This window comes from Nomia melanderi, chromosome 3 (assembly GCF_051020985.1).
Source record: "Nomia melanderi isolate GNS246 chromosome 3, iyNomMela1, whole genome shotgun sequence".
NCBI classification, from domain to species: Eukaryota; Metazoa; Arthropoda; class Insecta; order Hymenoptera; family Halictidae; genus Nomia; species Nomia melanderi.
In genome coordinates this window covers 18,211,194-18,238,189 of record NC_135001.1, presented here as the reverse complement: position 1 = coordinate 18,238,189, position 26,996 = coordinate 18,211,194, and the positions used below count along the sequence as shown (strand labels likewise).

The following is a 26,996-nucleotide window of genomic DNA, read 5'->3' as shown; positions in this document are numbered from 1 at the left end:
TGACGCTCGGCTGGCCTGCGTTTTCTGCTCACTCGACAGTCATCCTGAGTGCACCGGTCAGTACAGTGCCCGTGACACGTCCTATATCGGACAGTGATACCTCGACCTGTTCTCGATCGGGTCACACCGCGCATTACTGACTCCCCCAACGCAGGCATCCAGTTTCATCGGTAAAACTGGAACAGAACGTCGTACAGTGGTCCAGCGAACGGTATTTCGGCGGACGAAATCCTACGATCGTCTAACTTTGTAATCCACGAAACGTTCGTTCTCTTTGAAATTCTTTAGAGCTTCGACATTCAAGCACAGCACAATTTCTCTGCGATAATTCTGTTGTAAAAAGAACCGTGAAACTGATCGTTTTAAACATTCGCAGTAGATCGTCGGTACTCGAGTTTCTATTGCACGTTTATGTACGTGAACGAGTATGTCGTTATTATTTAGTCGTATCGTAAGTACTTTCTGATTTACCAAGTAATGTGAATCTTAAAGAGAATTCGGAGTTTGAGTAGGTTTTTTATGAAATGTGAGAAAATGTATCGTATAGCTATAGACTCTAGTTATCCTCTTATTAAAATCATTTCAGAAAACAAGAAAAAAGACTGTGGTTTCAAAACTTTTTAATAATTTAACGTATACGTAAGGTTTAAAGTAAACGAATGAAAATAGAAATTCTGTCGGACTATTTTCATAAGATTTGATCTTAAAATAGTAATCAAAATAGACTGATTCTAAATTTGCGAATTTTCATGTTTAGTGTCGTACTTAAATATTTTGATTTACGTTGCTGATAAAAATAATACTAAAAACAACTTCTCCTCTCTTTATGGCAAAATATCGCAAGGCAAACATGACTTCTAAAAATTAAATTACTGTAAGCACATAAACGAGTTTTATCGCATCCTAAATAATCCACATGCAAACATCCTTAATCCTCGTTTCGGAATTCTTTTCCTTCTCTAAATAATGGGACAGAACTTACAATTAGATCAACCGTCTCTTATTTTATAGTTATTCAGTGTCACGAAGCGAACGAACATTGTCATCGGAAATCCATTTTCGTCGATACAAAGTTGACGCTAAAGCATGGTCAAGTTTTGCCGTGAAATATCCTTATCCTAGTGCACTGTGCGGCGTTGAGCTTCCTGTTGAACTAACGACGATGCGTTGATAAGAAACGAACGGTGGGATCATGAAATCTTCCTTGTGTTGACGGTGGACAGTGGTTAAACGCACGTGAGAGTGAAAACGCGACGAAGATATTCACACGGACTATCAATATTACTCGAGGAAGGATTCACATCTTAAAGCAGTGAAATCAACTAATCTTTCAACATTTTTCTTTGTGCGAAATTATTAAGTGTAAACGTTCAGTATTTTACAGGTACAAAGATACATTTAAAAATCAGAAAAAAGTGTTTTCTTCTAAGTTTCTCTTTTTTCTAATACTTCTAAGTTGAGTATTCATTCGTCTTTAAACATTAAAACTACTGGACAAGTCAAATTGGCCTCAGAATTCTGATTTTGCAAGTATTTAAATTAGGAGGACGTTTTTGCGAAAGATTTTCAATTAAATTTGTGTATTTGCATAGATACAAGATTAGGAGATCCTTCGAGTCTCAAGAGACATATTATTCTAATTTTTATAACAAATTAGAAATAAGTCACTCCAATTGCTCGACATTTGCTCGAGTACGACTAAAAGATTTTAAGAACAAGATTTTATAATGTTGTATCGTACTATTAACTCATTCGCTGCCAGCATTGTGTAAAGAATATTAACCCCGCAGACCAACCTGATTTATTCCATCTATTAGCATGATTTGACTACAGGAATACATTGTTGTAGAACCATGTTATTCGTGTATGAATGGCGTGGAAATTAATGCGTCAATGTACAAAAGAAAGGAAAAATTAATTTTTTGAATCCTTAACAAATTGCATGTGACGGTGGTCCGATAATCGGAAATTCTGAATTATTGAAAACAATTACAATTCGTAAGACAACAGACGTCAAATAAAAATGTTCGATAACGTAAATAACTAGATAATAGTGTAACATATGAATTGTAAATTAACTAACATAAATAACCAAATAATTGATAACTGTTCATTTTTATCTTTGCTATAAAAGAATAAGAAATGTAGAAACAAAGGTAGAAAACAAAGAGTGCAAACTCGGTCAATATTTGAAGTGTATATTTGACATATCTCAATCTTTTTATAAAAATCAGAACAACGCGTCTCTTGAAATTAATTAAAAATCTTTTGCAAAAACGCCGTCATAATCTAACACGTTCACGACCAGCGTCACACGTTTGCAGTGTTCAACATTTTTGATTTGCATTTTATACGGACGTTCGTTGGATTTAATAAAATATTACAACTATAAAGATTGCCAATGAAACAAACGCTGGTCGCGAGCGTGTCAACCCTTCGCGCTTTTATGTCGAGCGTGACTCGACATCGCTTTTGTTCACAGGTGTGATTCTTCGTCAAGATATTTCTAAAATAAATTATACTATTATGTTATTTTCAGTATTATCAGTAAGAAGAATCGTTTGCACTGCTCTCTATAAACTAACTACTTTCTAAAATGCATTTCATATAAAATATCGCAATAATACAGAGTTATCAAGGGAAAAAAGCGAAAGAAATTCGGAGTGCAAAGGGTTAACACTGAAACTACTGGAAGAATCGAACTGGCCCACCTCTTATTTTGCAAGTATTCGAATTACGAAGACACTTTTGCGAAAGTTTTCCAATTTTTGCTTATTTGTACAGATACAAGACCAGGAGAAGGAAGACATTCTAATAGCTCGGTAGTGTTGGTGTTAAATACACGCGGAATGAAAATTCTGACGTAGGTCAGTTTGACTCGTCCAGTGGTTTTAGTGTTAAGCGATAAGTGACCCCCACAATCGGCTACAGTTCCTGTATATATTGAACTGGTACGGACCACCTAACCCGGACTTAAACCAGACCGCTGACAGATTATACCGAGCGTCTTCGAGCGGTCGCTATCATTACTTGCCGCGCCGGGTTTAATCAGCGAAGAAGTCTCCGGGCGACCGGTCACAATTAAACGATGCTGTCGTTACTGCTGGCCTTGACCGTGGCGTGCGCCTTTGGAGAAACAGCGGATATCCACGGGAATAATGTAAGTAACGTAAGATCCTTGTAAGGAAACCAAATATTCCAGACGTTCCTGTGTAGTTTTCGCGAGTTTTCTGCGTTCCCAATGAATGACGTGTATTTTGTTTAAGGCGAATGATAATAATCGTAATTAGTGATCATTTTATAATGTATTCATATGTTTATGTGCGATTACATAGTTCTGTGTGTTATTAAAAGAAATCTCATTTAATGGAAATCATTTTATCGCGAATGTTTCTATGCGATTTAATCGATCCTGTCACTGATGATTACTGTGATAGTCAATGATTAATTCTTTATTTTATAATATCCGGGTTTTATCTTTTTATTAACAGTGTTTCAACTGTTTTTAATCTTAATCAAATTTAACTATAATTAACTATAATTTGTAAAATGTAATGTAATTGTAGTAATGTAAGGAATTTAAATATAATATTATGTACGAGTCAAATTGAATTATAATAATAAAGGTGAATGTCGTGAGAATATTCACTTCACTGCTTTTTGGTCAAATGTTGGTCAGGATAATGCCAGCAGGAAATATGTTTCCTGCAACTTATGTTCCCTGGAATTCTGTTGAATTGATAAATACGTATATAGAAATATTACAGTAGAATACTGCAGTCTCAGGAGTAAATTGTTTTGATATACACTATTTCTGAAAAAACCAGTTTTGCGTTTACCGTTACGAATGATTTTAATACCGTTATACTTCTGTCACTTATTAGCAGCCACCTAAGTGGCGTTCTATGTTAAATTGAAACTTATAATGTTACATATCAGTGTCGAAGTTTCAGACATTTGTCACTGACAGTCTAACAAAATTATATTTTCTATTTTAAACTGGTGATTATAGTTCTAGGAATTCCTTTTCAAAATTTATGCAATAATGTTGGTATTTTGTCATATAAGCAACTACTCAAATAATAGTGGTTTATATTTTAGTAGAATTATCAAAAACTTTCAGCTCTAAATTGTAGCATACAATTAAACACTTCTTGTTAAAATTCAAACTCACTGTGTACAACTTCAAAGGAATAAATTTCAATGAAAAGAAGCTTTTATATATTTATAGTTTTTATTTATATATTTATATATTTTTCTTACATATTTTTATACCACTTATATTTCCTATGTTTAAATATCTATAACGTACATAATAAGTTTATTCTATTTACCATACCGTAGTTGTATTTACTTTTATAAATACACACTAGCATCAATAAAGTAGGTTCAACTCATATAAAATTCATTCAACAAACCGTACAAAGAAATATAAGGGAACGCTTGTTTTCTTTAGAGGTGAACATTCACTTAATTAAAAGTACAATAATTAAATTATTTCAGAGTTCCCACTCATAAAAACATTTTAATTTAAAAGAGGTCAATTTGAAATTATCGTGTGAATTCGGGTCTCCTTAATCCGTTCAATTGAACGATTAAAAATGGGGACTATCGGGTCAGCCAAACCAATTCTGTTAAAATATTGGAAAACATTTTCGCGATATTCATAGCATAATTTGACAAATTACAATGTACCTACCGTTGATCGAAATTTGTTGGTTACACACTTTAAGAGTTGATCAAAATTTTTCTCCGAGTGACTAATAATTTATATTTTTCCTATTTTTCCTAATTCTTTCTGATTTAATATTGTAATTCTGTTAGAAATTTCGCCTGATATTTTAAATCAAACGATTTCCATTACAGAGCAACGGGCAAACGTTCGGTTTCGAAGTCGATTACCAGAACAATCAATTCTTACTCGATGGGAAACCGTTCCGATATGTATCAGGCAGTTTTCATTATTTCCGTGCGCCAAAACGATACTGGAGGGACCATTTAAGAAAAATGAGGGCTGCCGGACTAAATGCCGTTTCAACGTAAGTCAAATATTTCCTGATAAAATTATAGTATATCTAGTAAAAGCATATGGGACTATACTTTCGCTCGGATACGGTTATAATAAAAATATATCCTATTAATGCACAAATTTTTGGTCATTTTCAATTACATAAAAACCCTTAACGCTTTCATTTAATTGAAATTTTAATCAATTTTATACAATATAAGTCTTTAAATTAATATAAAAATAATTAGCTAGTTTAACTCTCCTTTTAAGGTACATTTACACCAATATGTCGTTCGTTTGTTTGTAATTGCTTGGCATCATTTAACACTAAAACTACCAGACCATTCCTGATGTCTTCTTTCTGCAATCATTAAAGAGATAACAGACGTTTCTCTGAGAAATTATTAAAGGAATTGATTTATTTATTTAAAAGGAATTATAAATCAATTGAAGTCTCGATAGATGCACTCTTGGAGTTTCTATAGAGAAATTTCAATAAGTCAATTCTAGTGCTGGATAGTTTTAGTGTTAAATACATTCTATCCATTAATTTGGTAGCATATTTCAAGAAAGTGCGCAATGATCAATTCCGAAGTTCAATCAAATACTGATTAACACTGGGTTTTGTAAAGTCTTGTATTATTTTGGTCCCTTTGTATCGTTTCAACCTACATACTTACGAATATTTCATTCAAATTATCGTGAAGCTTGATTTATGGAATACATAATTTTATGCGCAATGTTAGTCAAATTTCATTGAAGTTTTAACACGTTCACACCGGTAGTACACAACTGATTTGCAACGTTAAGACCTACTGACATAATGATTGATTTATTTATTAACATTTACCCACAATTAGCAACTGAAGTCAGAAAACTAAACATGTGAAAAAGGAATGCATACCAACATCATTCTTGAAAACATTGCTTTCTTATTATTACAATCTATGATAAAATACATAAAAACATGTCTCAACGTGAATGTGTGAAATAAATTACTTTACGTTAGCACGATTTTCTGAAAATTTAACTCGAGGAATAAATAGCTTTGCATCGAAACTTTCGTTAGTTATGTGGAATGGAGTCTTCACGAGCCGGAGGAAAATGAATGGAACTGGTCAGGTGATGCAGATTTAGTAGAGTTCTTAAATATCGCTCAAGAAGAGGACTTGTTGGTCCTATTAAGGCCTGGCCCCTATATATGCGCGGAAAGAGATTTTGTAAGTGTCTCAGAAAATTCAATATTCAGTCATTTTAAATAATATGTAATAATATAGAATACTATATTTACAAGAAACTGTTTAAAAATCCATTCATTATTTTATCTTTTTAATAGAATGTCTTTTCATTTCGTATTCTTTATTATATCATCAGGGTGGTTTACCATATTGGTTACTAACACGGGTACCAGATATAAGATTACGAACGAATGATCCACGTAAGAATCTTCCTCTATTTTGTGATTTTCAAATCTACTATTGTTTACTTTATATTATAAATCATTTCGTTTTCACCTTATAGGTTACATGAATTATGTGCAGATATACTTGAATGAGGTATTCAAAAGAGTCGAACCTCTATTGAGAGGAAATGGAGGTCCCATTATTATGGTCCAGGTAAAAAATATACTTGTGTAATTATTACATGTATTAAAAATAATGTGAACATGATTTATTCTATATTTAATCCTGTTTTTATATAAATCTGAAACATTAAGATTTGTTGTACCATGAAAATATTTTGTATTCTAATAATTTCTTTCTTACATAAAAATTCTCCCATAAAAACATCAGTTCTTTCTTCATGACAATCAACAATCGAGTTAACTGATATTTAATACAATCTTACTGCCAAATTATATTAAAAAATTGATATTAAGATGTTAAGTTATCACAGTGAACGTGTGAAAGCATTTCATAAAAAATTTTGTTCTATTATATACACTGTAGTCCCTGAAATACATCACTAATTAACTAAAAAATAAAACACATTCATTTGCAAAAGGTACATAAAAAAGAAAGTTTTTCATGTTATTTTTAAGTACAAAAATTTAAGTTCGCACGCAATAAAAGTGTCCTTTAAACATTTTAAATTATCTCGAACTAATTAATTAATTTCATTGACTTAATTACATTTTTTATTCTCAATTCTTGAACATGTTCATTTCCGTTTCAGGTAGAAAACGAATACGGAAGTTACGGTTGTGACTACGAGTACCTGAATCACCTCCGAGACATTATGAAGGAAAAAATTGGAACGAAAGCTTTGTTGTACACGACCGACGGTAACAACGCGAATATGGTTAGTTGCGGGTCTATACTGGATGTTTACGCTACCGTTGACTTTGGGACGGGGGTCAACGTAACGAGAAGCTTCGAAGTAATGCGCAGGTATCAACCACGGGTAAATATCGATGGCACAATTTTTAATTACGATTCATTGTACTTGTATTTACATCTAACTGCATTATATGAAATTGAAAATAATTATATAAAAATATTTTTAAGATCTCTTCATGTTCGTTGTCAAGAAAACAAATTTTCTGATTATCAAAAATTAATAATTATGTAATAATATTTTTAAAATCTCTGCTCCTTCAATATCAAAATATACAAATCTTCTGATTATCAAAGATTAATAGTTATGTAATAACATTTTTAAGACCTCTTCACGTCCATTGTCAAAATAACAAAGCTTCTGATTATCAAAAATTGATAATTATGTAATAAAATTTTTAAGATCTCTGTACGTTCAATATCAAAATATACAAATCTTCTGATTATCAAAAATTAATAGATATGTAATAACATTTTTAAGATCTCTTCACGTCCATTGTCAAAATAACAAAGCTTCTGATTATCAAAGATTAATAGTTACATAATAACACTTTTAAGATCTCTGTACTTTCATTATCAAAATATACACATCTTCCGATTATCAAAGTGATTATCAGCGTTAGATTCTCGTATTATACAAAACATAGCACTCGATCCAAATTCATTATACTTTTGGGAACGATAACAATCGCGAAATGTGATGTACAGATCTGTACTAATTCTTTGGAGGTCAACGTTGCATTGTAAAACAATATTAGATTAGCTGGCTTATCGTGCGAATAATTGGCTGTCAGGAAATTTGCAAGTAATATCGGATACTATTATTACGCGAGCACTTGTACTCAGATTAAAAATTTAGAGCAATTCGATGGACTGAATTCCATTACATCAAAACAAATTACACAATGGTACGAGAAAAATGTTCGTTCTTATTAATCGAAGAATAAATTATTGAGATAAAAGTAATGTTAAAAAATTTGTTTATTTTTACAAAAACTTTATGATTGAACTAATATTATTCTTAGTGAATAATATCTAAATTGTACAAATAGACGTTGAAACAGAATATCTGAAGAAGTTAAAAATGAATTTTTAATAAATTTAAATTTCAAACAAAATGTGGGAAACGAGTTGGTATTGTAAATACACTTGTTTGGTACTCCTTCAAAAGTATTCATATTATTTATACTTATTGTCTTATTGCTCTTATTTGTTAATTATTTCCGGCAGGGTCCATTAGTAAATTCAGAATTCTATCCCGGATGGTTAACTCATTGGGGAGAAACTTTTCAACGAGTAAAAAATACTGCAATCACAAAAACGTTGGACGAGATGCTGGCACTCGGTGCATCCGTTAATATGTACATGTTTTACGGTGGCACAAATTTCGGTTACACAGCCGGTTAGTAAGAACTCATTTTTTTAATTATCTGTTTCTACGAATTTTCATTTAACAGTTTCACTGCTTTCCATAATTACTAATACTTTATGTATCGGCTTGATGGAATGAAAACATGTTGCTAACACCAGTGGCGTATTACTTCGGTTTATTGTAGAAAGGAATAATTTCAAAATATGTAAACAATAACATAATTTTTATAATGTTAATTCATTCGTAAGTATTAATTTCAAAAAATTCTTTATAAGCGTTGGCATTGAAAATCAAATTTCTTCGGATCTCGGTAGGTAGTGTGAACTAAAACATTGTAGTAAAAAAAGTGTTAAACAAAGTAATTAATAATATATTTCTATGAAAAGGACCTTAATTTTAAAAGTATCCAAAAACATTAATACGTGACCGATATATAATTATTTTAAAAATTCATTAAATAGATTTAAATGCTTACAGTTCCCAAAAAATGTACATAATTTGATTGAAAAAAGATTATGGAATTATTTCTTGCAAGAAATGTTAGTATAGATTTCATAATAAAACAAAAACAATTTTTAATGTTGAAAATTTGATTTTGTTTTGGAGAATAAATTTCTTGAAAACTGGTACTAATAATAAAAAATAATTATGTTATTTATATACGTATTCCATATATTATAGGAATTCGTTATATTATTATAACATTTACACAGGTGCTAATGGCGGTGAGGACTCGTATAATCCGCAAATAACTTCCTACGACTACGACGCGCCTTTAACCGAAGCGGGCGATCCGACGTCGAAGTATTTTGAAATCAGAAATGTTATCTCCAAGGTACTGAATCTTTATTTATAAATCACCAATAAAATATAACGTAGCCATTTCTGTATAAACCAATTATAATCATTACAAACACATGTGACTATCATGTGCATTACCAATCAAAAGTTTCGAACTATTTTCAAAACCCTATGGAAAAATCAAATCATACAACAGATTTCCTTCTAAATAAAAAATAAAGCATATCATTCTTAAGTTTCGTTAATTAATATTAGGTGTTTAATGTTATATGCACACCTTTGTTTGTTTCATAAATAAGTCGCTGTTAATCAGAATCCAAAGCTTCAATTTAGTTTTGAATCTCATTCTTATAGACTAATCCTCAAAAGTATGAACTGAATAGTGATTTATTCTTTTCTCACAAAGAGTTGTGTTACCTACAAATAAAATAAAACAGAATTACTCCAAATAAAAATAAAACTTATATTTTTATGTTCCTCCGTTTTACAAGAAGTTGTAAATAAATTTTATGTAATCGCCTTTTACACATTTCAACTGAATTATAAGTAATTACATTTCATTCCTTTGTACTCGACAATTTGTTCATTACATACATTCATCAATTTTTTATGAAATATCGACATGTTTTACGATTCATATAAAGCAAAATCATATTTTAATTCAAGAATAGATCTATTTTATTACATTGTTTCGTGTATTAATACATCATAAGAAATTTAACATTGAACACTAAATTTTTTAATTTACTATATTCTATCAAGTGGCGATCCAGAGTTGCCTCTCGAGTGTAAGAAGTTAAAAAGTAACCATTCTATGAACGGAATAGAAGCCAATAATCAATAGTAAATGTAATACAAACAATTAAATAAGAAAATATCTGAATTATTGAACTTAACAGAAACGTTATTTCATTTTTTCCAGTACTTACCATTACCAAACATGTCTCTGCCAAGTGCTTCCCCCAAAGGTGATTACGGATCAGTTCGCCTATTTCCAGTCGTGAACCTCTTCGAACCACTTGGTCGTCATCTTTTAGCATCAATAGTCGCCGAGAAATCGGAACCACTAACGTTCGAATCTCTCGGATTGTCCAACTGGTTGATGTTGTATGAAGCAGATTTAATAGGTAATTTTGCCGATCCAGCGAATTTACACGCAAATGTTCGGGACAGAGGAATGGTCTACGTGGATGATTACTTAGTGGGAACATTGAGCCGGACAGAAAATATATATAACATTGCTATGGAGATTCCTTATGCACGAAAACTGAAAATACTGGTTGAGAATCAAGGACGACTGAATTTTGGAAAAGGACTTCACGATTATAAGGTTCGTTCACGGTGACACGATTCAAGAGATTGTTAATCTTATTTATTTCTAAACTTATCTTTCTTCGAATTTATTTGCTTTCTTATTTCCTTTCTTAAAACTTTGCAACATCTTGTTAATAATATTCAGTTAACCAAAGAAGCTAATGATAGTTTTAAAAGAGAATTGAGGGTGAAATGTACTTTATTTCATTTCGTTCAAGGATTTTGTATCATTTTTCAATGTAACCTATTAATAATATTCTCGTAGCATAATACGATTATCATAAAAAAGTAATAAGATTTTTTAACCGAAATTATATTTCGAATTTTGATTGTTGGAAAACATTCAAAAGCTTAAGGAAGACCTCATTCTGATTTTATTTCGTTCAAAAGAAGTAACGATTGAGTCTTGAAAATTCGTATAATTATAAAATATTCCCGTAAATTAAATATTTAACGCGATTCTTAGATGATACAGTAGTTCTGTACTTTTTTCAATAAGTCACATTTTTGTTGGGCTTCACAGGGAGTTTCGAACGTGACGTTAAATAAAGTGCCCCTTGGGCCTTGGAAAATGACAGGCTACCGCTTGGATGACATCGGTGCGGTTCAAACTGTTAATACAATTACCGTGGAAAGTGGAATTCTTCGTAGAGGTCCGGTGATCTTTCGCGGAAAGTTCACGGTTAATGGTGCACCAATGGACACGTATTTAAATACGGATGGCTGGGGCAAAGGTGTAGCCTTCGTAAATGGACGCAATCTTGGACGATATTGGCCACTAATTGGACCTCAAGTAACATTGTACGTTCCTGCGCCCTTCTTGAGAACAGGTGACAACGAAATATTTCTGGTGGAACTGGAATACGTACCGAGCAATAGGACGATGAAGTTACAAGACACACCAATTCTTGGTTAAAATTTTTAAATAACATATCAGAATGAGGTTGCTGAGGATTCTCTTCTACGTAATGATTTGTAACAGTGAGCAAAATATGTGGACACCTTTGCATCTTATTTATTTTTATACAAACAGACGTTCAAATTATCAAATATTAATCATTTTTTTAGTTGAAAGGACTGTTCGTTTGAGAAACACCTCTCGCCAATCAACGAGAAATTTTAAGGGAATAGCGAAGTGCTATAAATTTAAATGTAAAATTTTAGCTTTGAATATTTAGTAGTTTTCAAGATATTAATGGAAAATTTTTGCGCAATACAATGAATTCTACTTATACAGACATGGCTAATGCAATTATTTTTGCTGTAGGAATCGTTGTTGCCGACTGTCAGTTAGACGATTATACACAACATCGGACTCTTATCGTTAATATCTATAGAGTGTTTAATCTAAAATTAGTTTCTTACTTTTTATTAGTTCAGAGATCGATATTAGTCTAGTTTTTATGAAGTGAGTGCAAGCCACACTTTTATTTCATAATTACCAATACTTTTTCTGGAACACCAGAGTTTTTCATTAATATATCAGAAAATCATAAACACATGAAGCTAAAATTTTATATTTGAGATCTTTTACTTGTCTTCTAATGTCTTTCAACATTTCATGTTCATCGGTGGGAGGTATTCTCCGGGAAAATATCAGAATTAAAAATTATTTAAATAATGGATACATTAGCTCCGGAAAATAAAAAAGAAATCGGTTCATATATTTTCATAATATAGTGTTTCATTAATACAGTATTTCATTAACGTAGTAGATCGAACAATTGACGATGTTACAATATTTTTTTATTTTGTCCATCTTTTCATTTTTTAATATCGGCTACGATCCATGGCACTTTTCGTGCTCACTATGCGACTATCTTAAATTTAAACACGCAATTACATCCACATTTATAATTTTTAGAAAACAGTTTTTGTAAGTACAATACTTTCAATTTGAGTACTTCATTAATAGTGTATTAATATTGTTCAAAAATAAACAAATTGTATTAACGCATTGCGTTACAACAAACCCAATAGAAACTCCTATCCTCTTTTTCTCACGGTTATTTCCTATTAAAATAAAACATTTGTGATGATGGAAGAAAGTAATTTGTTCGATACATATATTAGATATTCGAGATACTGATTCGTAAGTTTACATCGAAGAAGATTCAACTGTTTAGTATTAATAATATTTTATAATATTATTTTAAAGTTTCGATATAGAAGTATATTCTTAGAAGTAGACTTTTCCATATTAGGGAAAAATAATTAGATGAATTAAAGTATGAACACTAAGATATCACAAATAATTTATTTGGTATACTGGGAGGGTATCCAAGATGCTCTTGAATACGCCGTAGGGAATTGCAGGTAAGTCCTGTTCGCATCGTCAAACGTAATTCCACCCATAGTTGCTGTGTTACTATCCATATCTGCACAGTTCACGATGCTACGTAGTGTCGTGTTCAAATCATGAGACTGTTCATGAGATCGCAAACTGGTAATCATAGAGAACTGTGTTTTACACATGTTACAACGATGAGCACGTTCTCCTGTAAAAGAATGAACCACTCGATTTCACTGTTCCATACAATAAAAATAATATTCTTCAAAAACATCGTTTTCATATTTTGAATTGAGATGTTTATACAAAATTTTTACGTTCATAATATATTCCACAGAAATTAACATTAATATAACCTCTTATTTAAATTTCTTTATAGTATATTTTTCGTTTGAATGTGTTCTGAATTCTTGAATTGACTAGAAACGAATAAAATCCGCTTACTCATAATATCTTCGTAGATTATTTTTATAAATACATAAGTTAACCATTCGCCTTGTGATTTCTTCTGTAACTGCGCTCATTAGGACTACTTTATCATTAACAATCATTAGAAAAATACAGGAATTTTATTCTCATTCTATGTCTACATTTACTTTAAAGCATCAAACACCTGACATCAGAAAAATAACATGTAATTTTCACTCAAATGGACTGAATGGCATTTGTATTTATTTTTCGTTTGAAATCTTCATGACGAGTCCCTCATGATATTACAAGGCAAGGGGTTAAGAAACATAGACTCACTTCAATATCAAACATGAGAAACCTGATAGATACCATTGTGTAACTGCATGTGATGATGCAGAGCAGTTGGTTTACAGAATCCACGATTGCAGACCGGGCATCGCATCGGCCAATTTCCGGTATGGGAATATCCGTGGGCTCTTAAATCACCAGGCGTTGGAAAAGAGCGACCACATTCGTTGCATTTATGCGGTTTTTCCTGCGTAGACGTCTCAGTCAATATTATATAAAATATCTATGAATTATCTAAATGTGACACTCAAATGTTTAAAATTTTTATGGTATATGTTTCGTGATAATTGTCGAACCCTTTGCGGACGAACGTCGGCATTCTGTCGAGATCAAACTTCCACGCTTGGAATACCAAGTCGCGAACAAATGATTTAACTATTGGGACAGTAAGAAATCAGTAGAGAGTTTCCTTATTCTCTATGATTTAAGCATTCAGTGTTTAATTTAGCAGAATATGCAGAAGGTTTTGTGTACTTCCAACAATCTTCGTCCGCAAAGGGTTAAACTTGCTCCGTTTTCCGAAAGTGAACAAAATATGTTTAAATTGTGATTTGTACGAGATAATCCAACAATAATGGAAAAATATAAACACCTTGTAATGGGTCATTCGATGATAATATAAGTTCGAAGAAGCGGTGAATCGTTTCCCACAAATGGGACACTCGTGTGGTCGTTCTCCGGTGTGAATTCTGACGTGTGTGTTCAAAGAACTACTAGTACTAAACATTTTCCCGCACACGGTACAACCATGCGGCTTTTCACCTGTCAATTTGAGGAATATCTGTATTAAAATAAATTGCACGTATTTTTCAGAAAAATAATTTTAAGAAGCCAATCTAAATTATCGATGCAGAATACTTTTCCATTTCAAACAGATACGTTGTTAACTATATTTTCCTTCATTTTATAAGCATTTCCTTATTTCATAACAGAAAATTACATTAATTATGAACTATTAGGAAAAATACTTTAAGAAATTTAATCCCTTCAGACCAGTACACATTATAATATACATTGTTTTACTTCAATATTTGATAGAATATGGAAAGTGTGACATGCAATCTTATATACACCTTTACTTTCAGCCTATTTCTTTCGAAATAATGTCGTTACTAATGGTACATTAAATGGCGGTCCATTATTGTTAGATATGTGAACATAATTTTGTACAAAAATCAGGTCTGAAAGAGTTAATTAAAGGAAAAGGAAATAAACTTCATTCCATTTATGGATATCGTAACATTTGAAATTTCATAAGACGATTTCGAGTTATACTTAATTTATTGAATGATACACACATATGAGCCATTTATTTTTAAAGTAGCCGAAGCCAATTAAAAAATCAAGTTAATCCTTATAATAGTTATAATTTTATATAATCTTTTTATTCTTTAACAGTTCTTTAATCTTTTTTAAGTGGACTTAAGTCACTCTTAATAGAAACGATTCATATATCGATGTGACACGAAAATTACAAAGAAAAAAGCATAAAATTGTTTGAGAAGTTTCAAGAATTGGATACATCATCAAACAAACATTGAGATACGTTAGAATAGATTAATGAAATATCATTTTGACGAATCTGACCTGTGTGAGTCCGTAAATGTCTCTTTAACAAGGATGGCCTGTCAAAATTCTTACCACACGTCTGACATGGCAAACACCTTTGATACTTCGAAGGACTAATCAAGCTTAGTTTCCCCTCAGATCTACGGCAGCTTAGATCTAAAGGCATATCCTGAACAACGCTCCATACTAAATATTAAATCCAACAAACATCAATTCCATATTTAATCGAAATTCAGTTAACTTGCCAATGAATGCATTAAGAGCGCTAACATTTGAATACACATAAAAATCACAAAAACTGTCTGCTAGTAACTTCGAAGCTTACCGGACATTATAAATTCGTTTAATATTTCCAAAGAGACTGAGTTTGCGAAAGCGTATCACTGACTTCACTGACGATAAAATTTCAGACAATTCACCGGTAGGATTTAGATACGAAGAAGGACAACTCCGACTTAGATGGGCACCACGCGAAACAGATTAAAAGAACGATTGTAGATGAGACGAAAAGCAGTCACGTTCCGAGGGCGCATGTCGGGGGCGGTATTTTTTTCGGAAGGCGGAGTTTCATCCCCCTTGGTAATATTGTCGCATGAAGAAAGACGAAAATACTTCGGAACATACGTCTTCTTTCGTATATTGCGCATTACAGTGTGTGGAACATTTCAAAACTGATGTCATTAGATTTCTGTCTATAAAACATCGTTTTCTAAATCGTTTCCTCTGATCAAAGTTTAATCACACCACGTAATTTCCTTTAGACGTTACATATGTTTGAATTTTAATAATTAAAATGAACTACGCTTAAAAATGACGTTTCAGATAAGTAGTTTTCAGATTAGAATAAGTGTAATTTAGAATGTTTTCGTGATTTACTGACAAGACATTTGATGGATTCTACATTATATGTAACTTCGCTTAATTCTTCTGACCTTCATTTCGTAACAAAGTTTCAAAGGTAAAATGTTTTTGAAAAATTTTAAATTGAAAATATAGAAATTTTTGTTCAAGTTATTTCAATATAATACGGGTTAAATGTCTGACGAAGGATTTTTCAATTCTTTTTGTGATTTGATTTTGTGATTTGAATTTTTTATGTTTCAAATATTTGCTGAATTATGTACACGTTCAAAATATAAAAGGATGTAAAGAATCACAGAAAAATGTAACTTCAAGATTTTTAGTAATAATTTTTACGGAAAAATAACGGCAAGGATAAATAACAGTAGAATAAATAATATAAACATGCGTTTCTGAAGAACGCTAGAAACAGTATATAGTATATAACAGTATATATGAGCCGATAAAAAAACTGTTAAGAATAAAAAGATAATACAGAATTGGAATTGTTATAATTATTAAATGATTTTTTTGGAAAATGGACTTAAGCCACTTACAAAATAAACGATTCGTATATATATTTGTTTCGTGAAGAATAGTTGTTCAAAAATAATTTATTAATATTTCTATATCTTTTATACGGAAGAGAGTATTTTAAACTCTTGTGATTAACCGATTTAAGACGAGTAACTATACACAGCTGTTTCATATTGTGTTTCCTAATGATCCATATGTAGTGCCACCCGGTACCAAGGGTGTTATGATGGTACGGCTTTCCCATATAAAGTAAAAGTCATGCATAGGTAGGAAACCATATTCTCTGTATTACCTTTTCGTGTGCTCAAAGACGAAAACAAAATAACCAATGAATATATGAAATAAAAAGACCCTTCAATATATTAACAGTTCGTACAAATCGTTTATGAACTACTAATAAAATATTAATTCTATCATAGGTATTTTAGTTAATTATATAATCTGAAATATAAAGCATTCCATTATAAAAATGATTAACATTCAACTAATAAAGTTAATAACATTCGAATTACACATTCTGTAATTATATATACATATAAGTTAGTTAATAATGTTTTCTCTCGATTAAGACCGAAGTAACTTTGTAAATAAGTAAACTATTTCATAAATATTTAAGCTCCCGACGTTACGCGATTGTATGTTACTTAATATTTGCTATGAAGAATATGATATATTATAAAATATCTTATGAACCATTTGGAGACTTAATTATTCTGGCACAACGATACGATTTTATCGATCAACAATAACGCTTCGTCACGGTATTGGTGATTTTTCACAGCATTCGACCGGAGGTGAGATAATTTGTCGAACAGCATCAGAACGCCGGACGTCCCACAGCGTCACTCCCTCGTTTGTCACCTGAGAGGATATTACCGCTATTCAAGTCGCCACAGAATCGTCGCAGTTTATTCCTTCATCGACCACACACAACGATATCCTCAATTTTCGTGTGTATGTTTGAACGTTATCCTAGAAAATCGATTTTGAAGGTGAACCAAATGATAATTTGGAAAACTAATTCAGAAAGAGGTATATTTCGTAACTAATAATACAAAAGCAACTAATTATGTACCTTCATTAACACTAGAACTACCGAGCATTTAATACGATTAATATGCGATTCCTATAAAAATTGTAACAATAGATTATTTTCAGTTTCTTCAGACATTCATCATAGTACTCAAATGAAACTATTTATTTTCAAAATCATTTCGAATATTCAATGCTTCGAAGATATCAATAATTGCCAAACAAAAAATCGAAACCAGTCATTTTGACTGCTCCGGTAGTTCTAGTGTTGAAATCAGTGATTGAATTCAATAGAACGTAACATTGTAAAAGAATTATGTCGACATTTATCTTTTAGTACTGCTATTGATGAAATCAAACTAATCGTTTTTAATACGTCTGTTCATGTGAAATATAAACAAATCTATATGATCCAAAAATTGAGGAATACTTATTATATTGAAACCAGATCCCCATGATTTAATGTTAAAATATAATACAGAAACTCATGAAAAGATTATATTCTATGAGATGTAAATATAACTGCAATGGGTATATTTCATTAATTAAATTATCATACATTGTAATTAAAGTTTACACTTTACTGATATATATGAAATTTATAAGGAGACAAACATTCTTAACTGTAACATCAGAATAAAAAATCCGATTAAGTTGAAATTTTGCATACAGGTCCTTTTAGATAGAAATAATGTTCGCAGGCGGATTTTTTACGATGCAGAGGTTAAGATGTAAAATTTTGCAAAAAAGTGTTTTATTATTTTAGTGTAACTTTCTGTAATTTTGAAAATTTTCATGTTCTGATCGGAGTAATATTCCACCTGTAAATTTATTTTGACTCTCGTCGGTGATGAAAAATCTAGTTTTCCTACACGATCGGTATTTCAGATCATCGGACACGAAGTCCCACCAGTCTAGTCTACATTGTCCCTCGTCAATGGTGTAATTTAAACTACAATTTATTTACACAGATTCTTTGTATGTTTTATTTACTACTAATCAATATTTTAATTTCTATATTGAATAAAGTAAAGGCGAACCGAGGAAACGAAATAATTTTCACCTCAGTTTTATTCAAACTTGCCGCTACGAAATAATCATTGAATACCATGGAGTAAGAGAGCACTTTGATTTTTGTTCGTTTACGAAATACTATTGGACAATTCCACAGACAGGATTTGCGAGGACTCTATTCTCTGCGCGTTGTGGAGTGTTCGATCTATATAACTTCAAATTTGCGATTCATTAGTGTAGCGCGCGTAAACCGGTACGTGAATTAATAACAGTGAATTAGTGTTGTGTTAATAAATTATATTTATATGTTATGTCAGTGCGGATAAAATATGAATATATCAGAAGCAGAAATCATAGGCGATCTTGTTCAAAAACTGATTATTTCTCTGTGTGGAGAACAGAAAACAGGTAAAGCTATATATTTTTAGTTGTGAAGGAAAACAAATTGTACAAACTAATATAAAAGACGAATTAAATATTACAAAAAATACCTCTCATGATTTGTGGTGCAGGATTCTCATACTCGTAATTATACGGATATTTAACCTATAATTCTTTTCATTTTTAGATAGACTGACAAAATTTGGGCTATATCAAATACATTTGAATGATATTCAATTAACATTTAAGCATTTGTAGTATTACAGTGGTAATATCTAATAAGCATTCAAGAATTAACTAAATACAATTGTTTCTTTATATAGAATCCTGTATACTGTAATTATAATATAATATATGTTTTGTACCCAATTGTTAGTACGTATCTCTAGAATAATAAGATACGTATTGTTTACATTAAATATTTTACAGTCTGAATATAAAAAATGTTTAATTTAACTGAAGTACTCACTAACCTCTTGTATATGTACATTTTCTGATAATATTATATGAATAAGGGATAAATTTTGGAAATGAATGTACTCTCTAATTTAAAAGTTATATTATTATATGATTTGGTGTCTGTAAGAAATATTCAATATTAAAACAGCTTAAAGTTTAGTAATATGAACTAACAATTAATTATTACACTTTGCAGTGTTATAAATTCATAGTACATTTATATTAAATGATAAAATTTTTGTTTGATTTTATTAATATTTACTGTTTCTATTACATTTTACAATGTTTTATATTTATTTAATTAGATTATAAATAATAAATCAAAATTTATATGTATTATTTGTCTGCAAATGTGTTGCCTTGATTGAGTTGAGAATTTTGTTTAAATTAATGTTTAATATCTGCGCTTTAAAAGCTTAAGTGAGTATTTTAGGCTTTTAGGCGGTTCAATCATCTTAATAGGCCTATATTTTACGCCTATAATATTTTTAACAAAGTTCTACCATTAACTTTTATTATTTCATTCGCTAATTTCAGAATTAATCAGAAAATGGATGCGATTTGCTCTCGAAGTACTAGCGTCGTCTCAAGGATTAGAGGTATTGCAAGAAGACGAAATCACTCTGGCTTGTCATATAAAAGACAAGTTGTCCCTTAATGATGCAGTGCAGTTTGACAAATTATTTCATGAGTTAAAGGATGGGGTATGTTGTAATTCATAATTAATTTGGATAGATTCGAATTCGATATATATTTTATAGAATATTTTTTACCTATGTACACTTAGAGATAAAAATATACGTATAATGAGAACGTAAAAATAAATTAGCTTAAAATTTTATACTTGTATACTTAAATGTACTTGTTTACTCACGTTTTAGCCACTGAGAAACAGAGCTCAAGTTCTTGTGTTTTTGATGAGTATGTGTGAAAGCACTGATCGTCTAAAGAGAAAAATATTCTCCATTCCTGACTTGAAATTGGGCTTAAGCTCGTCTGCTGCATCTTCCGCTGGCAAGTACTAAGAAATGTTATTCTACATAGAAAATACTTGCCGAAAGTTAAGTTTTCGTCAGAAATAGTGACTTTAATAAATTGGTAATTCGAAAATTTCTGTTTTTAAACTTATCAAGTTCATGAAGAATTTTAATGGAAACACTTCTCAATTTTTCATGTTCTTTTATGCTTTACAAAATTGTTCAAAGAAATTATTAGCGATTTGTTGTTTCGATAAAAACAGTTCATCATCACTTATATTAAATCCTGCTGTGAATAAATAAGTAAGTATTAATATAAATAAATTCAAGTTAAAGCGTAATTTCGTGAGCCTTTTTACTACATATACGTTTTATGCGGTTCACATAATTTTATTTGTAACTTATGCCGATTACCATTGTTTAATATTTAGCTCCGACGCCAGACGTGCATGTGCCATCGCAAATAGTGTCTATGAGTAACACAGAAAGAAGTACGAGGGATTTATTGGCGAGACCTAATAAAATACTCGGTGAAGAGTATATATCAGAGGATATATTAGTTCAGGATATTATATACTCGTTTCAAGGCATTGAAGGAAAAATATTAAAATTAGATTCGAATTATGGTTTCCAAATAGATCCAATGTTAAATATTGACAGATCTCGGAAACAATCCACGTTGAGATTGAGCGAACTCGGCTATTTACACAATATAGTACAAAAAGGTTTGGAAAGAATATCAGCTGCTTCGAGTGGTCAAGTAGCTGACAGTTTCGTTGCTGCGATGCATTCCAAGTTATCCGAATATTACCGATTCATAGCTACTATTCAAGAGGAAGTAAATAGGTAGTTACAAAATACCTCAAAGATTCTAGTACTTTGAGTAATCGAAGTGCTTAAAATGTTTTGCAAAAGATTTTAAACGAAGTTTTCGTATTTGTAGAGATACAAAATTAGCAGCAAAAAACGTATTGTTCTAATTTTTATAAATAATTGGAAATAGGTCGGTCTAATTGCTCAGTAGTTTTAGTGTTAAGGTAAATGATATTTAACCTTTTTTTTCTATTCTGTTAAAAGTGACGAAGATATTTTAAGCAATCGAATTATACGAAATAATCTAAGTGTCTCTTCATACACGTATAACGATTTATTGTGATCCGTAATCTATTTAAATACATTGTAGAGCGGATTTGCAATCAGGATTATACAAAGTTACTTTATCACATTTGCACCTTTGGGCATACGAACCTTTAGAAACTTTAAAATGGTTGGCAAGTATAGTGAGAACTTGTCAAGGTCAAAAGGGTGGCGCTCTTGCGTCTGCTGTATACGAATTCAGCAATTACGGAGATGCAGATGTTAAAAAGTTGGTGAAAGAAATCTTGGAAAGTGTCTGCGATCCTTTATACAGTATGTTAATAAAGTGGATCGCTAACGGAGAATTAGATGATCCATACAGGGAATTCTTTATTGAAACTTGCGCCGATATTACCGGAGAAAGAATGTGGCACGAAAAATATCAAGTTCGTAGTAGCATGCTTCCATCTTTTATTACAAAAACGCAGGCTAAAAAGATTTTGGGTACAGGGAAGAGTATTAATTTTTTACGCGAAGTCTGTAAAGATATTACACCGTGGCAAGGGAAACACACGAATGTGTTTAAAAATTTTACTGAGGAATATAAAGGTAGACACTGTCAATAATTCGCATGTTTTAGAAAAGAATTCGATTGAAAGTAGTGAAGTATATTTCATCATTTGTACAATGTTGTATACTTTTTGTAGTTGATGTTCTGTTCGATATGGATCCTGACGGTCGATTACAAAATATGATGGACGCGGCTTATAAAGCAACGTCAACCAGAGTAGTTGAAGTATTAACAAAGCAATACCATTTTATGGATCATTTACATGCTATTAAAGGTTATCTTTTACTAGGACAAGGACATTTTATTCAACATCTCATGCATTTGTTAGAGTAAGTAACAATCTCTACACAAATGTAATATATAATAATTTAGTTTAGTTTAATTTTTATATATAACATATAATAATTTCAAAGTAGAGAGCAAATCTGTAGTTGCATACGTTTTCGAATGTGTGGACGAATTTGTGACAGTTTAAAAACGATCGAAAGACGATCGACATTTGAATATTGTTTTATGAATGATTGGTTTAACGAATATTTATAAACGATTACTCTTTTGACGAGGACATTCGACTTTACCGATTCTACTTTATAATTGTAACACTCATCGCTACCCGAATATTGCAAGTATGAAAAGATAGAGTCGATTCGAGTTCCTAGAAATGAGGATGTTGATCATGGCCGACGTAGAAAAGGACAACGCGAGCAAAGGAAAAAGAAAAACTAAGAATCGAAGCGTGCGGCAACATTAAAGGCTTGCGATGAGCTTGTTGGGACCTTTAACTCAGAAATAAAACTTCGTTATTTTTTATTATTGGCGAATGAAATTTTCACTATCATATTTGTTATGTTTTGCTGATTAAAATGATGATAAACATGGTAGAATTACGATCATAATTACTTGTGTAATAAGCGATAGAAGTTCCGAACGAAAATGGCTGCGAACAGAAAAGAGAGATTAAAGTCGTCGCGTTCAACAATAATCGAATCCTGTTATACCAGGGCTTCTTAAACTTTTTTCATTCATGACTCCTTTATATCGTCGACACTATTTCGCGACCCCAGATTTAAATATAAAATAAAGATATAAAAATAAACATTTTTCCATGAATAATTTATTTATTTGGTAAACAATATACATATGAAAAAAGTGGTAGAAGTAGTTTTAAAGCACAGTTTTGATAGCTATAAGTAATTTTGAACAAGAGCAGCAAGACCAGATATCTGTTCGGTTAAAAATATAAAAATTTCGTCTTTTGATAATAATAATCTTAAACTTCGCCCTCTTGACATCCAACTTACTTCTGCGTGTAATAATAAATTAAATTTTCGCGACCCCACTTTAAAGTCAATGAAAAACATTACTTTCTACATTTCTATTAAGCTTTATTTAAAAAATGTGCGTCTAATTTTTGTGCTCCTCTGTAAAAGGAAAGTACTGAAAGCTTCTTTTCGAAGAGTTACATACTTTTAATAATTATATATTTCTTTCATTTTGCATGTTACATGACTAAGAACATGTGGATGGTGGTGTATTTGTCTGCTTCTTCTGACTTCAGGTTAGAATTAGATAAACCTGCCAGTTCATTATATCCGCATAATATATCTTCCATCTTGGAAACGGGAATAAGAGCAACTAGTGCGAAAATAGACGACTTGGATCTACATGGGAGACTCGATGTAAGATTGTTAGCGCCGTCAGAAAATGAAACTGGCTGGGATGTTTTTATTCTTGATTATAATGTAGGCGGACCCATTGGAACGGTACGTTTGATAAAATTTTCTACAGATCTCGGTATAGTTTAAATAAAATAGTGAAATTGTTTCGTAACATACATTCCTATAGAACGAGTTGCTTGCGATTTCGTTTTGTGTAACTCTCTGAATAATAATTCTAATATGTCCGGAATTGTAGTAGAATTTAACAAATAACATAAACTTTTGCATACGGTTTTACCACAATGCCGATCGTACTGAAATCATGATGAGCGAACATGCAAAATGATAGATATAGTGTGAGTATATTCCGAGTGGAATATTCTGCATATTTGATATTACTAACACGAACTACATACATACAGTATATTTTATTAGTTAATTATTCTGCAAACTGAAGTCAAAATTTTCATGTGCCATTTGTATTGCAAACAATATTAATGACGTCAACTTTTATTAATTTTATTTAAATATTTGTAGTAAGTTTAAACACTCGTTTCTAGGTAATGATACGTTTTATTTATATTAATTCCATTTCAAACTTCAAGGATCTTCAGTTTTTAAATAATTCCAACAAAATGGTTACCAATTTTTTTATATAAAATATAATACACTTGATTTTGATAATTCTATTGCGAATTATAAATTAATATACTGTTAAAAAACGGTTTATGCTATCTGTGAAGTTTCATAAATATACAGAAAATCTTTTCTGTAATTATGTAGATCCTGGAACCTTATAGAGAAGTGTATCAAACTATATTCTTTGCATTGTGGAGAGCTAAACGAATGGAATCTATATTGTGCGCAATTTGGAAGCGTCAAATAACTTCGGCAAAAATGTTTCGTAAAATGCCGGAAGTTTCAACAATTCAGACTCATATACATTTAATTACGAGTAGTATGGTTCATTTGGTTCACCAAATGCAATATTTCTTCTTATTTGAGGTAAGACGGAAAATTAGTCATAATTAGGTGAAAATATATTAATAGATAGGACAATATGAATGTTACATAATTAATTCTAGATTACTGAAAAATTTTTATTTTTCGCTGTAGAAACACTTTCGAAAATTCGAAAATTCAAAGAAAGTGTTTATCATTAAATAAGACAAAAATCAGTAATTCAAAATATTATTTGATTTAAACAAAATATTACTCTAGTAGGCATATAAATACTATTTCATTTTTATCGTTATTCTAATACTTGATATGAATATTTTCTTTATCTAATAGCGTTATGTTACGTATTGTTATTTTATTACTTGAATGTTATTTTTCAAGAAATTCAATACAATTTCAAATTTATACTTTTTTGGCATCTTTTGAAAAATCAAAATTTATACGCGTTTTTTTATCAACAAATTTTAAATTATGGATTGTACGGTGTTTAGTAATGATTGAGCCATTCAGTTGCCGAAGTGATTAACTCTAGAAAATAACAAGTAGAAAAATTGTATTAAATTGCATACGCGAAACATTGCTTAAATATTTTGATACTGTAATCTGAAAACGTTTAACAACCAGATTTAGTCAGTTCACGGTCTGAATAATTCAATTATCACTTGAAAGTTAGTACTTCTAAGGATAAGTTCCAAATAGGACAAATTTTTAAGGTCATCGAATGTTCCTGGGATGCATTTGCGAAACAGCTTGTGCAAGCAGTTTCACTAGATGATATAATTGCTGCCCACGCTTATTTCATAGACACAATAAGACGCGGTACTTTTCTCGATGAAAAATCTCAAGTAAGTTAAAGCGCATACTTCTGTTTATCTAGTTTAAAAATGTGCCAAGTGCGTACTTAACAAGAGAAACAATCAAAATTATATGATATAATTCCTTTTATAAGCGACCATTTTAAGTCAAACTGATCAGTCTTGTACATAATGTTTTGGTTTTCGTTCAAACTGAAATATTTTGTAAGTATGTGTAATGATTTTGCAGATTCTTATATTTGAAATTATTTCTTATAAAAATTTGGGTTGATAGAAAAAACAGTGTTATTATAATTATGATGTAGCTTAATATAATTTAGAAGTACATTCTAATCAGAAACGTTCTTGGATAGGAGCTGATGGACCATTTACGTTCAGTGTATGGTCCAATTTTAGACTTACAGAATCTCGAAGAAACATTTCTGAAAACCGCTACACGCGAATACAAAGCGAGATTAAACGAAAGCGTTTCGTTGGACGCTGCATATTCAGGGGCAGATCGATTACAACCGATAGATGAAAATGATGCAGAAGTAACTAAACGTCAAGCTGCCTTTCTAAAATATTTAAATACCCTTTTCATTCAACTTAGATTACTTTCAAGGACATATCAGGTGAAGATTTTCTTTTTGTCACGGTCATACAAATTATTTTAGTCTAAGAACAATGTTGAAATTAAAAATGATGGTGATGTTGAAATTTCCGAAATGGTTCCATTTTGATATAACACTTTTGTTACAGGATAGAGTAAAGAAATTTCTCATAATGCTCGCATCTGCTGAAGATGTTTCCTTACAGTTGTTAAGCGTGCGATTAGATTTTAATGAGTATTATAAAAGTAAAGATAATCGTCTTGTTGCACCACTAACATATCTACACCGAAGATAAAATCACCTAATTGTTTTCAATTGAATCTATCAATTATCAATAAAATTGATCTTTTCTTCTCCGATGAATCCAGATTGTAGGGCGCAAAATATCTTGGATTGTTAATTATTTAATATTAATTATTTATATTAATTTCTCGATATATTTATACAAATAATCAATACAATATTGTATATTGTTAAAGTATCTATAAGCATAAAATACTTTTGTACTGTTACAATGAAAATAAATACGATTTGTAAATCCAAATCAGAATTATTTTTATAGAAAATTCGTGTAAATAATTTATTACAAAAGTACCTAAAATAACCATTTACTTTACAAAGTGTTTTACCTCT

At 30.9% G+C, this 26,996-nt stretch overlaps 3 protein-coding genes across 18 annotated transcripts; 2 read left to right on the top strand and 1 right to left on the bottom strand.

Annotated features, from left to right (window-relative positions):
• Positions 1–37: 37 nt before the first annotated feature.
• On the top strand, positions 38–12,778 carry LOC116429293 (beta-galactosidase). Of its 15 annotated transcripts, XM_076365695.1 has the most exons (14): positions 45–263; positions 377–451; positions 1,012–1,384; positions 2,540–2,721; positions 2,785–3,160; positions 4,867–5,039; positions 6,078–6,228; positions 6,383–6,446; positions 6,530–6,624; positions 7,184–7,411; positions 8,575–8,746; positions 9,430–9,551; positions 10,440–10,847; positions 11,355–12,778. In XM_076365695.1, the coding sequence occupies exons 5-14, from the start codon at positions 3,089–3,091 to the stop codon at positions 11,745–11,747; spliced, it is 1,878 nt and encodes a 625-aa protein (XP_076221810.1). In that variant the 5' UTR covers positions 45–263; positions 377–451; positions 1,012–1,384; positions 2,540–2,721; positions 2,785–3,088; the 3' UTR covers positions 11,748–12,778. The 15 variants fall into 15 exon arrangements, with proteins under 15 accessions (XP_076221815.1, XP_076221813.1, XP_076221810.1 ...); XM_076365700.1 differs by lacking the exon at positions 377–451 and having other exon boundaries at positions 38–170; positions 1,123–1,384; XM_076365698.1 differs by lacking the exon at positions 377–451 and having other exon boundaries at positions 38–170.
• A 309-nt stretch (positions 12,779–13,087) lies between these two features.
• On the bottom strand, positions 13,088–15,781 carry LOC116429288 (uncharacterized). Its single transcript, XM_031982055.2, has 5 exons — positions 15,775–15,781; positions 15,468–15,635; positions 14,473–14,642; positions 13,902–14,067; positions 13,088–13,329 (listed from the first exon to the last, which is right to left on the bottom strand). The coding sequence occupies exons 1-5, from the start codon at positions 15,779–15,781 to the stop codon at positions 13,088–13,090; spliced, it is 753 nt and encodes a 250-aa protein (XP_031837915.1).
• Positions 15,782–19,029: 3,248 nt separating this feature from the next.
• On the top strand, positions 19,030–26,889 carry Grip91 (gamma-tubulin complex component 3). Of its 2 annotated transcripts, XM_031981807.2 has the most exons (11): positions 19,030–19,280; positions 20,250–20,416; positions 20,594–20,726; positions 21,121–21,535; positions 21,873–22,375; positions 22,474–22,666; positions 23,896–24,100; positions 24,779–25,000; positions 25,669–25,800; positions 26,124–26,384; positions 26,512–26,883. In XM_031981807.2, exons 1-11 carry the CDS (start codon positions 19,202–19,204, stop codon positions 26,656–26,658), a joined length of 2,457 nt encoding a protein of 818 aa, XP_031837667.1. In that variant the 5' UTR covers positions 19,030–19,201; the 3' UTR covers positions 26,659–26,883. The 2 variants fall into 2 exon arrangements, with proteins under 2 accessions (XP_031837667.1, XP_031837668.1); XM_031981808.2 differs by lacking the exons at positions 19,030–19,280; positions 20,250–20,416; positions 20,594–20,726 and adding an exon at positions 20,739–20,992 and having other exon boundaries at positions 26,512–26,889.
• The last annotated feature ends 107 nt before the right edge of the window (positions 26,890–26,996 follow it).

Coding starts and splice junctions, on each gene's coding strand:
- Grip91 (XM_031981807.2), top strand. CDS start 19,202: ATGAATATATCAGAAGCAGAAATCATAGGCGATCTTGTTCAAAAACTG. Junction 25,001..25,668: donor AATATTTCTTCTTATTTGAG/GTAAGACGGAAA, acceptor CAAATTTTTAAG/GTCATCGAATGTTCCTGGGA. Junction 26,385..26,511: donor TACTTTCAAGGACATATCAG/GTGAAGATTTTC, acceptor CTTTTGTTACAG/GATAGAGTAAAGAAATTTCT.
- LOC116429288 (XM_031982055.2), bottom strand. Junction 14,643..15,467: donor ACATTTACGGACTCACACAG/GTCAGATTCGTC, acceptor TCAAATTGACAG/GTGAAAAGCCGCATGGTTGT. Junction 13,330..13,901: donor TCACATGCAGTTACACAATG/GTATCTATCAGG, acceptor ATTCTTTTACAG/GAGAACGTGCTCATCGTTGT.
- LOC116429293 (XM_076365700.1), top strand. CDS start 3,089: ATGCTGTCGTTACTGCTGGCCTTGACCGTGGCGTGCGCCTTTGGAGAA. Junction 9,552..10,439: donor TCAGAAATGTTATCTCCAAG/GTACTGAATCTT, acceptor CATTTTTTCCAG/TACTTACCATTACCAAACAT. Junction 10,848..11,354: donor AAGGACTTCACGATTATAAG/GTTCGTTCACGG, acceptor TGGGCTTCACAG/GGAGTTTCGAACGTGACGTT.